The 17375-nt window shown below is 39.2% G+C and overlaps 1 protein-coding gene across 4 annotated transcripts in view; it reads right to left on the reverse strand.

The window, feature by feature from the left end:
- The window catches only part of JADE3 (jade family PHD finger 3), a 140039-nt gene that overhangs the window by 16839 nt on the left and 105825 nt on the right, over positions 1-17375 (reverse strand). For all 4 annotated transcript variants that reach the window (XM_077888439.1, XM_077888438.1, XM_077888440.1 and 1 more), the window contains 4 exons: positions 14090-14280; positions 10636-10847; positions 5356-5523; positions 2248-2364 (listed from right to left, as the gene is read on the reverse strand). In XM_077888439.1, coding sequence (XP_077744565.1) covers positions 2248-2364; positions 5356-5523; positions 10636-10847; positions 14090-14280 — 688 coding nt within the window. The remainder of the gene's footprint in view (positions 1-2247; positions 2365-5355; positions 5524-10635; positions 10848-14089; positions 14281-17375) is intronic.

The raw sequence follows: 17375 nt of genomic DNA on the forward strand, positions 1-17375 counted from the left end.
AACCTAAGTTGCAAGGCGCAAGGTTCTTTGTTGGTTCACTGATAAATCTCTAGTGCCTAGAACAGCGCCTGGCACACAATTAGGCACTCAAATATTTGCTGAATAAATGTAATCCCTTATAATAAAAAATTTAAGAGTCTTAATTTGGTAAGATCTTTACAAAATGCTGACTCTAAACTCTAAACAATAAAAATAAGAATCATTGCCCTGCAGGTGAAAAACCTACTCCAGAATGCTTTATCTGTCCATCTGTTCATCTATCCATCAGTCTAATATTTACTGTCTGTCTGCCATGTCAGGGGTGTGGGGGACCTAAGGATGAAACAGTCTGAGCTTACAATCTACTAGGGAAGGTAAATCTAAGAATAAATAACTCAGTGTGGAAGAATGTGGTAACATGGGGCTGTAATGCAAACTTGGGTCTGCTAAGGTCTAGGCCAGTGTTTTCTCTCATAGCAGTCATGCTGCCAATTACTAACAATTCTAAAAAATCATCCTTTAAAACAGGAAAGATAGGGAGAAAAATGTAGGCACCACAATAATGAAAATAAGTTAACTAATGCATATAAGTTCAATGTGCTATTATAAAATGGCTAATAATGGGACACCTGGCTGGCTCAGTCAGTGGAGTATAGGACTCTTGATCTCGGGGTTCTGAGTTTGAGTCCCACGCTGCGTGTAGAGATTACTTAAAAATTTTTTAAATGACTAATAATTGTAAAAACATGGAAACTATTTTATTTTTTAGTGGGGAGAATGAATATTATAACAAATTTATGACATAATTAAATATAGATATATTTATTCAATAAACACTAATTGAGCACTGACAATGGGCAGACATTCCCCTTTGTGCTAAGGGGAAATCCACGAAAGAATGATGCACAACTTTGGCCTCCCAAGGGCTCACATCTGAGGAGCAGCCAGGATAGAACTTAGGAAAATCTAATTAGGCAATCCAGTGGGATTAGTGTTCCCTTAAACTGTTTTCCTTTATAACTGCTATAGTTAAATAATATCAGCAGAAAAAAAAGTTTAAAAAAAGGCAGGACAAAGTATCCAATTCTATTAGATGTAAAAAATGAATTTTAAAAATTGAAAGGGCCTTTGGGGTCCAGGTTATGTTCATTTTTTAATACTTTTTAAAAAAGATTTTATTTATTTATTCATGAGAGACAGAGAGAGAGAGAGAGAGAGAGAGAAAGAAAGAGGCAGAGACACAGGCAGAGGGAGAGGGAGAAGCAGGCTCCATGCAGGGAGCCCGACGTGGGACTCAATCCTGGGTCCCCAGGATCACACCCAGGGCTGAAGGCGGCGCTAAACCGCTGAGCCACCCAGGCTGCCCCAGATTATGTTCTTTAAATACCATTTCTCAGTAAAAGAACCAGGTTTACTTCAAGGAGTAGCTGATCCCAGGTATACAGCAAGAAATCTACAAGATGAGCCAGACAGCAAGAAATCTCATGGAACACCTAGAGCCTTTGTCCCTAAGTGATGGCATCGTATATGGCTCCTTTTCTATTAAGGAACTCAGCAGGCAAATCTAATTTTAACCAACCTGCAGCTCCTTTGCAGGAGGCCTGGGGAGTAGAAGGGTCAACCCTTCTGCCTTTGTCGGAGGTAAATGGCCTCTCCCAGTCTCATCCACCATCCCCCAATTATTGCTGTTGGGTGCACCAGCTACTACTTCTACTTCATTCAGCTGAATTCTTGTATCCCAGACGTCTCAGAAAACTTTACTTGTACTCCATATATGAGAAATGTGTGTCTGTAAGAATGACTTTCAAACCTATCTACCAGAATTTATGCATTTAGATGCAGCTTTCCCTACCAAAAAATGAGTTGTACTTAGTCTAAGCAACAGTCACTGGTTGAATCATCTTGGAACCTGAGTCCATCCATAGTTAGTGGGTGAGATGCACAGGAAGATGGGCCTGGTTGTTTTAGAGTTATGGCTTGTTTCCACCCAGGATGGTATCATCTAGCTTCAGAACTTACCTAATTCATCTGAGATCTGACAGCAAAGGATGAAAATTAACTACCACTATGGATGAAAAGAGTACACTGAAGTGTGTAGAGGCAATGTCTAAAAAAAATGGCTCCAGAATGGTCTGTACAATGGCAGAGCCCTAGGAGTGAGTGGGAGGCCTCCCGAGTAAACTTGCAGCTAAGAGGCTGCTCTCACTGGGAAGTTGAGGCTGGCTAATTCAGTGGTAGCCCACTTCACTATTTCTCTTGGGGACTTACCTGAATACAGGCTCCTGTCTTCAGCTTGCACAGGTTGCAGACTAAGGCCCATCGACTGGGCGGGATGTGGGAGACCTTTGTGATTGGTTCCATCCTCTCAGGACAAGCAATGCTGACCTACAAATAAAACATCACCATAAGGCAGAGGCACCAAGGCATTCTAGAAGTACCTCTTGCAAACCAAAAATGATATTACACGAAGCTCAGGACATCAAAACGATGAGGTGAACCACGTCTCTTACGGTTACTATGGAACAAAGAATAAATAAAACCTATCTCTAGCCACTGCTCAGATCTTTGATCATTTCTAGTAATGTAAAATTACTGATTCATATACAGAATGAGAGGGCAGGAGTAGAGATGGGCATGGTTACTTTAATGAATCCAAGATACCCACATTTTACTTAGGAACCAAAGAAAGCCACTAAGGAAAGGAATTAAAATTCACAAAATCTAGCATCTATTCTATGTAAGAGATGGTGCCACATGCCTTGTTTTGTCATTTAACCAACCAAGTATGAAAAATAGGCAGTGACAAGCCTTTCAGTTCAGTTTACAAAGAGGCATGATACTATTAGAAAGTAGCAGCAATCTGGGTAATGAAGAGGTTGCAGCATGTAAGTAGGAAGGATGAGGATGGTAACATTTTCAAACCACAGTCTTTTAAATCATGTAACTACCATCAGTCTGCTCTACTCTTTCAGCCAAAGTACCTTCAAAGTGAAATCAGTACTTTGGGAGAGTACTGAAAGGAAGGCATGCTTTAAAAAAATGGAAAATATTTTTTCCATATGAATGTGAGGGGTTAGGCAACTTCTGGTAAAAAAAAAAAGTGTTCTCCCCCTCTCTTACAAATGTGTACATGAGTTTCTGAGAGCGCCACAACTTTAAAAAGTGAAAGACTGTCAAATAAGGCTAGTTAAACTAGCACCAGATCTACCCACATCAAGAAATCAATAGTAGGGGGATCCCTGGATGGCTCAGGGGTTTAGTGCCTGCCTGCCTTCGGCCCAGGGCTTGGTCCTGGAGTCCCGGGATCGAGTCCCGCATCAGGCTTCCTGTGTGGAGCCGGCTTCTCCCTCTGCCTGTGTCTCTGCCTCTCTCTCTCTCTCTCTGTCTCTCATGAATAAAATCTTAAAAAAAAAAGAAACCAACAGTAGAAAGATGACAGTGATCTTGGGCAACCCAAAAGGTACTAAAAACCAAAAGACAATAGATAAGAAAGCTTCTTTTATTTCTAGAGGACTCTTCAGGAGTCATGTTCTAAACTTACTATGCTGAGAGAGCTTGCTCTATTAGCTGGGGCATTTGCTGCTTGAAACCAGTCACTCTCAGGCCAGACACCTGAGAGCTCCTATCAGTTTGTAAGCTGGACATTCTTAGTAAGAAAAAGAAACCATTAGTCAAATATTTTTTAAAACGATTACTTCTCTATCCATCAGAATACCATAGTATTTATCATGGACAGTTTAACTCTGTGAGCTTGAGCTCGAACTGTTAACTCCCCTGGAACTGCCATTAACAAGATAAAGCCAGGGAAGTTTTTAAAGGACAATGAATTACTGATACAGTATTATGAGCTTTCCCATGAACAGAATTCTAAAGTCTCTCTTGCCCTGCAGTTAAACTGCTTAACAAATTTGCTGGGTTGGATAGTGACTAGGGAAAGATGATGTGAGTGGAATGTTCAAACAGGTTTTAAAAAAAATGGCAGCCAAAAAAAAAAAAAAATGGCAGCCAAAGAAGTAAGGACAAGTAATGTTTGGAAGCTCTTTTTAATCAATTTAGTACGCACATAGCTCCTTATCAGCAACTGAAGGACCAGATTAAATAACTAGGGATGGAGTTTTGAATAAAGAAGCTTTTAGACACACCTTGAGTCCAAGCTCTGAAAAGAGCTTCAAAAATCAAAGGACAACCATCGTAGTGGGCAAAAGTTATTGCTCACTTTATGTGGAATAGCCTAAAACTGGAAACAACTGAAATGCTCATCAAAGGAGAATGGATAAACAAATCCTGGTATATCCATACGACAGCATACTATTCAAGAATAGAAACGAATGCGTGTTGATACAACCACAACATGGAGTGCTAGGTAGACAGAAAAAGAGTGTATGCTGTATGATTCTGTTTATATGAAATTCAAAAACAGATTAAACTAACCTACAGTGATAACAATCGAAATGGTAAATAGGGACCCAAATAAGGACTGGAAAGTGGGTATGAGGGATATTTCTTTTTGCTTTTTGGTGCTTTTTGGCTACCTCTGCGGTGTTCCATGTCTTGGTCTGGGTTGTGGTTACAGATATGTGTAAAAATTCATGAAACTGGATACTTAGTATTTGTTTTTTTAAGCTAAGTTTCACCTTAAAAAATCTGTTCATATCTTTTGTGCCTCATGGTCTTTTGTGCCTCTCTTCTCATACAAATTTATCCAATACCACTGGTATCACTACCTATAAGGTTTTAAAAAATTCTTTCTTTTCTTTTCTTTTCTTTTCTTTTCTTTTCTTTTCTTTTCTTTCTTTTCCTTTTCTTTCTTTCTTTCTTTCTTTCTTTCTTTCTTTCTTTCTTTTCTTTCTCTCTCTTTTCTTTCTTCTCCCTCCTTTCTCTCTCTCTCTCTCTCTCTTTCTCTCTTTCTCTCTCCTTCCTTCCTTCCTTCCTTCCTTCCTTCCTTCCTTCCTTCCTTCCTTCCTTCCTCTCTTTCTCTCTCTCTCTCTCTCTCTTTCTCTCTTTCTCTCTCTCTTTCTTTCTTTCTTTCTTTCTTTCTTTCTTGACAGAGAGAGGCAGAGACATAGGCAGAGGGAGAAGCAGGCTCCATGCAGGGAGCCCGATGTGGAACTCAATCCTGGGACTCCAGGATCACACTTTGAGCTGAAGGCAGACACTTAACTGCTGAGCCACCCAGGCATCCCTCACCACTTATAAATTAATCAGCACAGGCTTATGTGCTCACTTGCATCAGAGGAGAATGTGAGGGAGCTCCAGTGGAGCTCAGAAACATGGGCAGGCATGAAGCATCTCTGTGAAGCCCGAGTCAGTCTGAATGCTGTGGGAAATAGGGGCACCCTAGTACATATGGGCTCAAAGACCTAGATGATTTCTTACCTCTGGAATCCACAGGGCACAGCTGACATGAGCCCATTTAGTCCCTGTCCTGGTAGTCTTCATGGCCCCACCTCTCTTTGGACATAACAGACACTGTGGATGAATGCCCAGGACACAGGAGCGACACAGCCAGCTGCCTTCTGGGACCTTGAGGATGCCGTAGCAGGCCTGGAGGCACGAGGAAGAGAGGGAGAATGATTAGCATCTTCTCACCAGGGCTGATGTGTACACTGGTACACAGTCACAAGAGTACCCTCCGCTTTTAGAAGAAAGAGGCAAATAAGGCCCAATAAGCTCATATCCAGGGTTTAGTAATTTTAAAACACTCAAAAAAAGGGCAACTTCCAGCACCTGTTCTGCAACTTCCAGCACCTGTTCTAAGATCAACATGTCTGTCTATGAGAACTGACTTTAGGACACAAGACTAGAAAGAAATATATACAAAGGCTGGTGCAACTGTTATGTGAGTTTGGGAATTACATCTTTTCTTTTTGCCTCTGTTTTCTGAAGCTTTGTCAATGATTATGTATTATACTTAGTCATATACTTATTGAATAACTTCTACATGTCATGCACTGTTGTAATAAAAAAAAAGTGTTAAAAAGGAAACAATGAAACTTCCGAGGAGCAAACGAGCTAACGTTTAAAGAGCCTAACAGAGCCTGGCACATAAAAAGCACTCAGCAAATCACAGCAATTACTTGCTTGGGTTGAAGAAAAAGGGACTTGTGAATGAATCTTGAATTGAATAGAATATTAGACTAATCACAGTATTCCATAATGAATTCTGGAAGATGCTTCAAATCCTTTATGGAATGAAGTTGGACAAATAAATGAATTACCGGGGGAGGGGAGATTAGTTTGGAAAACATTCCAGATTTCCTCTTCACTACCTCCAATCTAGCCCATCTTTCCCCTCCTTACTGTTCTACTCTCACCATTCAAGACTAAACCTGGGGGCCACCTGGCTCCCCATGTGGCCTGGCATACTTTGCATCACTGACTGATTCACCATGGCAGCTTCAAAATCTGTGTTTACTCCAGGAGGTTCACCCACAGCTCAGATTCAGGTTCCAAAAGTTACTATCATGTTACTCCCCAACCGGGCTCTTTTCCAAGTTATTCATATCACCACCATGCTTCCCAGCTTCCAGGTCCAAGATTCCTATATGCATATTATCTACTTCCCTTCATCTACTGCCCCGGGGTATGCTAGTTGCCCCTACAGAGTGGCCCTTAGTCTCTGATCTTCCTCTCTATCCCCACCACAACTGCTCCATCTATCTAAATCCTTATCATGTTAGGTCTGGATTGATTTATTCCTAAATTCTCTTCCATCCCCTTCACACCTTCAATCCTTCTTCCATTTGGCTGTCATCTTCTTACTAAAACAAAGATTTCATTCCATTGCACGGCAACAAACCCTCTAGAAATTCCTTCTGTTCTCACCCCCACCCTCGTCTAAACCACAGGTTGGCAAACTACTACTTGAGGCCTGTTCTATAAGGCTAACAAGCTAAGAATGGTTTTCATATTTTTAGAGCTATGTTAAAAAAAGAGTACGTAATGGAGACTGTATGTGGCCCTCGGAGTCTAAAATATTTACTACCTGGCCCTTCAAAGAAAAAGTTTCTCTGTCTCTGATCTAAAGCCTGATGTTCCTCAACTCACTTATCAGTTCATATAGCCCCTTGTGTCTGCTCCACTTCTTAACCCTTGCCCTCTACTCAAAATGCCTTCCCTCACCAGGTATGTGGTTGGCATCATGTATTTTTCTTTATTTTAGCTGTTATGTTTCATCTCCGCAGCAAGACTCTAAGGTCACTGAAGGTAGGTCTTTTCTCATCAATTTTTTTTTCTTTTATCATCAATTTATCTGATATGCTTTCTATGCTGAGATCAAATAGATGGTTTGGTAGAACAGACTAATTTAGGTCAAGAACTGAAGCTGAACTCCAACCAGGATGCTCTTACAACAGTAGGGCATCATTTTCTAAGGCTCAACCTTCAAAGCTTTTCTTTCTCTGAGGTCCAGAAAGTTTGCTAGGAAATGAAAGCAAGCTTCCTCCCTAAACCAGAGCCTCTTTCAGACCAACAGACTAGCGGTTCTAGGAATACCTCTTATCTCCTGGCTGTTCCACTGGGCAGAAAATCATTTACTAAGCCCTTGTATAGACTTATTCATGGTCATAGGACCATAGAAGCTTGTATTTCTTGGCAGGAGTTCTCATTTTTTTCTAGACCACAACATGATGAAGGCTGTGGACTTTCTTGAGAGAAGTGTACACATGCACAGACATATGTCTTACATATAATATCAGGGGGTGAATAAACTCAGTGCCAAACATATATATGACAGATGCAAAAAACTATCCTCAGACACTATTGAGAAACTATTGAGAAACTACTGAGCGTTCAATACCTTGGCTAAGAACCAAAAAGTGGAACATACAAAGGAACTTGGAATGCTCCCAATTTTCACATTTTAATGTTAAAATATCCAGTCTATTGATGTAAAACCTCTCTTCTACTTGTACTGACACAAGTGTATTATAGTCACAGAGGAACAAACATTGATGTGGTGGCAGTAAGGAAGAAAAATTATGTTTAATAAATACAGATGTCAACATTTCTCTGATTCTGTTAGGGAGTAAACCAAATCCTCCAAATCATTTTAAGTCAGTTTTCAGTCAACAGAGGGAGCTCTAAACTAAGCATCTCTTTAGAATTCAAGTGAATATACTCACTTTGGAAGAATTTCTTTTATATGAAACCTTACGTGGCACCAACATCCAGCTTTAATACATACCAGCTTATATTCTGCAAGGCCTGCTCAAGTGTTACTGTCATCACTTTCTACGTGAGGAAAGCGCATCATTTATAGTCATTACTGGATATATTTTCAAAACAAATAAAATAATCTTTGAGGATAATAATTAAGCTACATTTCATTTTTTAGTAAGGAATCCGAAAACAATTCCTTAATATTTTGTCCCAACTGTGAAGGACAAATACAGAAAATACATACAGATGACCTTTGTACTATTTTCCCTTCAAGCCTACTAGAGATCCACAATCATTCATCTGGAAACCACAGAGTGAGAAACATCAGGAAATTCAGAATTGCTCAGATGTTCGGAAAGTAATAAGTACATACATGATACATTACCAAAACCCAATGGGGCCAGGGGCAGTATCATATTATCAAATACATTAATATTTCTCTAGCAAACTATATGAGCATTTATACAAAATGAGATAAAGACTATAAACAGTCTCATATTGGGTGAGTTCTAGTATTGCCCCAAATCAGTTTTGGTGCAAAACTTAAGCAAAATCTGGTAGTTTTCGGAGCTTTTGAATTTCTGGAATTGTAAAGGGAGGACTGTGGACCTATATTATCAAATATATAAGTTCATATTTAATGATATTTCCTCTCCCACTAAAGGTGTGACGTAAATGCCAATAACTGGTAGAGTGAAGATAAATTTTTGAAGTTCACTCTTTTAAAGGAAACAAGTAAAATGAAGAAGATCCAATTGTCACAGAATAATTCTGAGTACCTTCTAATATAGAGAGATAGGTTAGATGGCCCAGGCAATTAAAATAAAGTCTTAAGTCCTGTTTTTTTCTCGCTCTCCTGTGTTACCTAATCATTGTTTTATTTATTTACTAAAATTTTTTTTATTTTAAGTAATCTCTATGTCAAATGTGGAGCTCAAACTCATGACCTCGAGATCGAGAGTCACACGGTTTACTGGCTGAGCCAGCCAGGCGCCCCACTGTATTATCTAATCATCTTAGTCATTTTGTAGCCAGAATGATCTTTCTAAAATACAACTATACAACTGATAGCTTTCAGGGTTGATGGGACAAAACCAAAGTTCCTCAGTTTGTCAGCAAAGGTCCATCACCTGTGGCTCTTGTATTCCTTTCTACCCTCACTCTCCATCCTCCCCTACTCCACCCTGCTACCTTCTGCAGCTCTGAACAGCTCCAGATATACTTTGCCCACTCTCACTACTCTGCCTGAATGTGTTTTCCTCTCTGCCTGAGCACACACTGCTGTTTTATGTGGCATTTAGATTCAGCTTGGATGCCACTTCTTAGAAGCTGTCACTGATCCCCATCCCTTCCATGCACGCACTTTCATAGCAGCATGGACTTCTATCTACAAAAACATCTGACATATTGTGCTAAATGGACAGTATCCTTGTAGCCCTTATACCAGACTCTGATCACCCTGGGAGCAAAGACCATGTCTGCCTCTTCGTCACTGACTGTGTCTTCAGCATGTGGCACAGTCCTGGCACATGGGATGGTGTTGCATACCTATTTGCTAGATAAATTAACGAGGTAAATGAAACACACAACAGGTTCAAAAAAGTGAAAAATTTCTTGGGGTAAGGGAATTAAAGGAAAGATTTAAACCAAATCTTGGAAGTCATGTGTGTAGATTGTTCATACATGGAGGTGGGAGAAAGCATTTTAAATTGGAGTGTGGCTGAAACATGGGACAGGACAGTGTCAGGAATAGTAATCACAGCCCCCTAAGGTGAACTTATTTCGCAGGAGCATAGGGCTTATGGGGGAAGGGAAGAGCTGAAAAAAAAATGCAGATATCATTATCATCATCATCAATTAAAAAGGCATAGTGGAAAAAAATAAATAAAAAGGCATAGAGGTAGAATGGATGACAAATCATTAGCTGTAAGAACTTGGGTAAAATCACTTCATCTTTCCTGGTATTATTTGTAAAAAAAAAACAAAAACAAAAAACTGAGTGGGATGTTCTTTTACAGTCCTAAAACTCTGATCTTTAAAAGTGTAGTTGACTCAGCTTCCTTGGGAGGACTGGAGAGGGCTCTGGGTGCTAGGATAAAGGGTCTAGATTTACACCTGTAGGAAGTATAATCTCATTAAGGTTACTGACTATGAGTGTAACGTAATGTAACAGGGATTCAAAGAGAGAGTACCAGGCAGGCAACAAGGAGACACCCCAGGGGACTATAAAAGTCTTAAATAAGTCAAACTCAATGGCATGGGTATGAAGGGACACAATAAAGGTCTAGGTTTAGCTCCTGTGGTATAGTTAGTAAATCGGTCACCTTGGGGATCATAAGTACTGTTTCTAAAGGAATTACTGAAGAACAGCCAGGCCAAATCTTTATTTTCCCCCTTATTAAATGTAAATTGCTACCCAGATATGGGTGCTGGAGACCACTGCTGAGCTTCAGAAAGGCTGACCGCGGGGAGGTGGCGGTCTCCACTCTCACTAACCTGATGCACACAGATGTTACACTTATCACAGAACACCATATCATTCCCTTCTTCACTGTCTGGAGACCGGCACACATCACAGATCACATCTTCATCGTATTCTATGCCTAGCCCTTCCTCTGTCTCAATAGCATGGTTCATATTTTCATGGCAATGGCGTTCCAGGACTTCTACTGTCTTTTCCATAAGATTCTCATCAACTGGCCCATAACCTGCACAGAAATACAAACAATCAATCAACCCATCAGTCAGCTGTCATTTCCAAATCACCTACTGTGAGCCAGGTGCAGGGACGGAGGGATTCTGAAAGATAAGACCATCTCTTCCTTGACTTAAAACAACTGTATTTCAAAGAATCTTTTACTAGGAGCTATTCTAATATTTATCTATCATCACATATTAGCATTTGACACATGAAAGGAGAAATACACTTCACCACATTCCTTGTAAGATGTATTACTGATTTTTCAGTTTTCTGTCTATATCCTAACAAGTCTCCTCCTAAATTTGTTTTTTTTTTCTCTTATTCCCACTGAGGGCAAACTTCCACTGAGCTTTATAATTTTGAACACTTTAATTTATAGAATAAGATAATTAGGGTCACATAATTATGTGAACATAAATAATAATGCATTCTTAGCAAATCAGTCCCGATTGCACATATATCAGTTACAACATTAGGAATTTTTCATACAAAATGGTATTAAGTCACAAAAGTGAATTCTACATACTGTGTATATCATTCTACATCTGAAATATTTTGTTTTTCAAAGCTGACTTCTAAAAATATCCAATAATATTTTTCAATGGCAACTATATATAACATAAATCTATTACATTCATAAAAGTCTAACTGCAAATTTTGAAATTACCTTTTTTTGCCTGATTCCCTTTACTTCAATACTTTTAATTTTTCTTAGTCTTCTAATCTTAATAAACCTAACTAAAAGATTCATATGGTGGGTACTGGCAACAAGTAAACATATTTATTTTTAGGGGACTAATGTTTTTGTGAGAATACATATATATTGAACAGCTTGTAAACTCAGGAATAATTCCTAAAGTGATTCAAAACAAATTCACCCAAATATTCCACTCATTTGTTATATTAAGATATACTAGAAACTCTGGAATTCCATATAAACTACCTTTTTAGTGTTGTAGATACTTATGAAAGCAAAAACTACCCAAGTAGTATCTTTCATTTTCCCAGCCAAGACAAATTACACATTTCTGCACCCTGAATTGGAGGAGGACAGTGTCTGGTTATAGGAGCACTTAGATTCAAATTCCAACTTGACCCCATGTTGGTTATGTAAACTTTGACAAGTTATTTATCCTCTTTAGGGTTTAGTTTTCTTATCTATAAAATGAGGACCATAATACAGACTCACGGATTTCTTGTGACACGTTTAATTTAATGTTGTTTTTCAAAGTTTAAGCTCTTAGAAGTCTTACTACAATATCATTTACTCTAAAGAGTGAAACTTGAGATAAGGCAATCCTCTTTTAAAACTCGTCCAAGGGCAGCCCCGGTGGCACAGCGGTTTGGCGCTGCCTGCAGCCTGGGGTGTGATCCTGGAGACCCGGGATTGAGTCCCACATGGGGCTCCCTGCATGGAGCCTGCTTCTCCCTCTGTCTGTGTCTCTGCCTCTCTCTCTCTCTGTGTCTATGAATAAATAAATAAAATATTAAAAAAAAAAACTCGTCCAAGCCTAAATGCAATGTGGTGTCCTGAATGGGATCCTGGAACAGAAAAAGGTCATTAGTGGAAAAACTGGTGAAATCCTGATCAAGTCTAGAAGTTAGTTAATAGTAATGTAGCTGTGCTGATTCCTTAGCTTGGACAAATGTACCATGTTCAAGTAAGGTGTTATTAATATTGGGGGGAATTGGAACCATGTGAGGGGTATACGGCAATTGTATAAAATGTACAACTTTGGGGCACCTGGGTGGCTCAGCGGTTGAACGTCTGCTTTCAGCTCAGGTTGTGATCCTGGGGTCCTGGAATTGAATCCCGCATCAGGCCCTCCACAGGGAGCCTGCTTCTCCCTCTGCCTCTCTCTGTGTCTTTCATGAATGAATAAATAAAATCTTAAAAAAATGCACAACTTTTCTCTAAATCTGTAACTATTCTAAAATAAAAGGTTCATTTAAAAAATCATCTGAAAAAAAAATCATCCGGAGGGGATTAACTGCAAAATACCAAAGGGTCCTCTTCATAAGGTAGTGTCATGTTGAGGACAGCCCTGTAATGATCATAATGTATATGGATGTCACATGGTTCATAAACACAACTGCACACTGAGCCATCAATCCATCTGACTATGGTCTCATACTCTGATTTTCCCCCTCTGCTAGTCTTTTATTCCCTTCCCTTTGTGGTTCTCACCCTACACTGACATCTCTTCTCTCCTCTTAGAAGGCAGAGTAAGAGAAGACATAAAGCAGAAAGTTTTAAAAAGCAAGAAGTACTGGTTACTGACAGAATAACTACCACTATCCCACCAAACTGGATTTAATACAATTTTAAGTTTTTATTCATAGGTATTCAGATAGCAACCTCAAAAGAAAAAAAAAGTGAGGAAAGAAGAAAAGTAAAACCACTGAGCTTTGTACTAACAATGTACAAAGGTGATTCAAACAAAGATGAAATCAAACTTATGCTTCACTGCATCTAATATGGAGACTTAAAAACCACCCACAGTTCCATAGGACCACTTGGACCTAAACGCTGCTGAGACTGAACACTGGTCAAAGAGCAGACCAATGTATGTAGGAATAAAGTGAGTTTCCTTCCAGCCCAGTATTTCCCAGCATCGCTGGTCTGGTACTGTAGTGCATGCATTTACTTTAAAACTATTATTATGTTTACTTCCAAGAATCTTTTGTAAACTGCTTTGGGGATGTTTTGCCCTAAGACTGCCATTCTTCTGGCAGGAAAATTTTAAGTCTTGCATTAAGGCATGCTGGTCACATCAACATGTCAGGTGAAGTGGTGCTGCCTCATGCTAAAGTTAGAGCTTCTCTTCATCTGGCAGAGATGGCAGAAGTGTTGTTGTCCCTGGCCCTGCCCACTGATCAGAGTGCTTTTCAGGGGTTAGCCAGGAACCAGCTTCAGAATCCTCTTTAACCAGAAGTCCAATCACCCATGACCACTCTCACAATCAGAATTGGAAAACAATCTTATGAAACCTACATGCCATCCCTGATCCATGCTTCACTATGAATAAGGAAATAAAAGGTCAGATTTAAATGTTATTGCTCCATTTCAGTATATTTATGCACTGCAAGAAATGCCTCATTAAGGTAATATCAAAGAGAAAAAATAAACGAAAAGGCCAGAAAAGAAAAGAAGCCACAAGATGAAAGCAAGTTATATGGTCCTGACAACTTAAAAAATAAATCACAAGTCAAGTTAAGGAACAACTTACTAGTGGGAAAACAACTCACCCATCTCTGCGAGATCTTCATTGAGTTCCTGGAGCCAGAAGATGTCCATGTCGTCTAGGTCATAGCGACACACAGATGCTGCCAATTCCATGATGTTGATGTAGCCAGGTTCTGTGGTTTCTGAGCTGGAGCAGTGGATGTATTTCCGGGGCCTCATAAACAGAACATCCTTTACCTTCTCGGCTACAACCCTAGAAAAGTGAAAGAAAGATACTGATAAGTCAACAAATGACAGATTCCAGGCACTGACTAGGTGGGACATAGTAGAGTTGAATGCTCTCTTTATCCATTGTGGGGGAGGTCCCTGCTCTGCCAACTGAGAGGTATGGCAGATCTCTTTCTAGAAAGTATATGGTTCTACAAATTCAGTTTTGTCATCTGCTGTGAACAGTCTGAGCTAATGTAATGTTTCATTTACCCTCATCACTCCACGGTCCCTATTGCCATTCATTCTAATAAAATATTGCAGTGTGTATTCTTGGTGCAAAAGTCACCACATTTGGTTAGAAAGGGAGACTGAGGAAGAGATGATACCTTCACATAGGCACAGCCAGATTCAATACTAAAGAATTATTTTAGCTAAACTCATGATTTTTTTGCCACGGAGGCAATACTGGATGGTAAAGAGTACAGGCTACAGTTCACACAAGCCTGTTTTTTCTGCCACTTACACAGTGATCTTGGGGAACTGCTTAATTTCTGTAAGGTTCAGTTTCCTAGCTAAAAAGTGAGGACAACAGTCATAATCTCAAACTTGTAGGGCCGTTACTATAATTACACAAAATAAAATATATAAGGTGCTCAGTATATAGTAAAAAACAGATGTTTAATAATATTATTGTTGTTATATTTCTTATTATTTTCACTATTTAGGTAGATGAGGTAAAGCCAAGATGCCATGGACTTATACAAACTCCAGGCATATTTCTTAGTCATAAATGATAGTGACCTTAAGTCCAAGCCAGGGTAACAGGACAGGATAAAAGATTCCTGTCCTTCCATCAACTTCTCCAACAGGCCTGAGCGCATCCATATTTCCCCTCACCCCTCCTGACACCGAGGAGCCTAAGGCAAGGAAACCAAGCAAGGGAAGAAATAGAAGTTTCTCATACCAAAATTTATTCTACAGTCAATGTTTTATTTTTATTTTATTTTTTAAAAGATTTTATTTATTCATGAGAGAGAGAGAGAGAGGCAGAGACATAGGCAGAGGGAGAAGCAGACTCCATGCAGGGAGCCCGACATGGGACTCGATCCTGGATATCCAGGATTAAGCCCTGGGCTGAAGGTGGCCCTAAACCACTGAGCCACCCAGGCTGCCTCTACAGTCAATGTTTTAGATACTGTACAAAGCACCAGAAAATATAAAGAAGAGGAAATCTGGATTCTTATTCCCTGGCAATTTTATTTTTTTTTATTTTTAAAGATTTTATTTATTTATTCATGACAGAGAGAGAGAGAGAGAGAGGCGCAGAGACACAGGCAGAGGGAGAAGCAGGCTCTATGCAGGGAGCCCGACGCGGGACTCGATCCTGGGTCTCCAGGATCATGCCCCAGGCTGAAGGCAGCGCCAAACTGCTGGGCCACCGGGGCTGTCCCTCCCTGGCAATTTTAAAGAACAGAGTGGGCCATCTAAAAAAAGAAAGAGAGAGAGAAAGAAACAGATATATGTATCATGGATAATGAAAATTGTTTCTCTAGAAGGCTTCTGGAGCCAGTTTCTTTACTAGAGAGTCACTACATATGTAGAAGGATTCATAAACATGAATGTTTATGAATTTGAATTCATATGAATACATATAAGTACAGAAGCATAGTCCATCTTGTAAATATACAGTAAATATTTCTTCCTAAGCATTCTTCCAAAAGGTTATGATTCTGCATAGCGTATGTTGAATAAAGTTAATAAAGTTAATAACTACAAGCACATTTTAATTTTTCTACCATTTGGAGTTTTTAAAGCCAAAGGCAACAAATATTTGAGAAAAAAAAAACAGAACCCTAAAATATCAATTGAAGCTAAAAATTTGGGAACTGCTGACAGAGGCCTGCTTCCAACTGAAATGAACCCAACTTAAAATGACAAGACATGCATATGAATTCTCCAGAGACAATGAGATTAAATATGCTATGCTTATTTGGTGCATGGCCTAGGAGGTAATTATAGAATATTTAATTTTTTTTCAAGATTCATCTTGTTCTAAAAGGAGGAATATTTTGCCAACTATTCATATCAATTGTCTCAAATCCTCTGTGGAACAAGGTAGACTATAAATGTTCTTGAATTAAACCAATGTTTATTAAACTTCTGGAAGAAACTTCAGGATAGGCAAACACACACACACACACACACACACACACACTTATTTATTTAAGTAATCTCTACACCCAACGTGGGGTTTGAACTCATAACCCCAAGATCAAGATTCACATGCTCCTCTGACTGAGCCAGCCAAGTGCCCTGAAAGCAAATATATTTTAAGTAAGACATAAAAGCCATCAGCCATAATGGAAGAGATTTTAAAACTTCTATTTATCACCAATATTATATAATAAACTCTTACAAATCAATTAGAAAAAGACCGACAATCCAATTAAATAGTGGGCAAGAAACTTGGATACTTCACAGATAAGGCTATCCAGATGGTGAGAAAACTTTTTAAAGGTTTTCAATCTCATTAACACAGAAATGCAAATCAAAATAAAAATTACTATTACCTACCAGAATGGCTAAAGTTGGAAAGACTGACCAAAAACTGACATTAACTTAAGTGTTTATAAGGAAGTGGAGCAAACAGATCTCTCCTACACTGCTGGTGGGAGTGCTGAATTGGTATAACCACTTTGGCAAGCTACTTGGCAGTAGGTATCACAGCTGAATATCACATATCCTAGGACCTAGTAAACCCAATCTGGGGAATATACCTAACAAAACAGTATATGTATACTAAAAAATTGAAAATGTCTATATTAGCTGAAAAAGGGAAACAATCCAAATACCTATCAAGATCAGAATGGATAAATAAAATGTGGTATATTCACACAATGGAATATGACATAGAAATGAAACTTAATGAACAACATGGATAAATCTCACCACCATAATGATGAACAAAACAATCTAATCTCAGTACGAAGTTCAAGACTGATAAAACTATCACCTATGGAGAGGGAGGTCAATTTGGGTATAAACAGGAGGGCTTCTGCAGTGTTGGTAACATTCTATTTCTCCATCTAGGTGGCAGGTAAACAAGTGTATTCAATTCATGAAAATTCGCTGAGTTAT

Source organism: Canis aureus, chromosome X, assembly GCF_053574225.1.
Source record: "Canis aureus isolate CA01 chromosome X, VMU_Caureus_v.1.0, whole genome shotgun sequence".
Taxonomy (NCBI): Eukaryota; Metazoa; Chordata; class Mammalia; order Carnivora; family Canidae; genus Canis; species Canis aureus.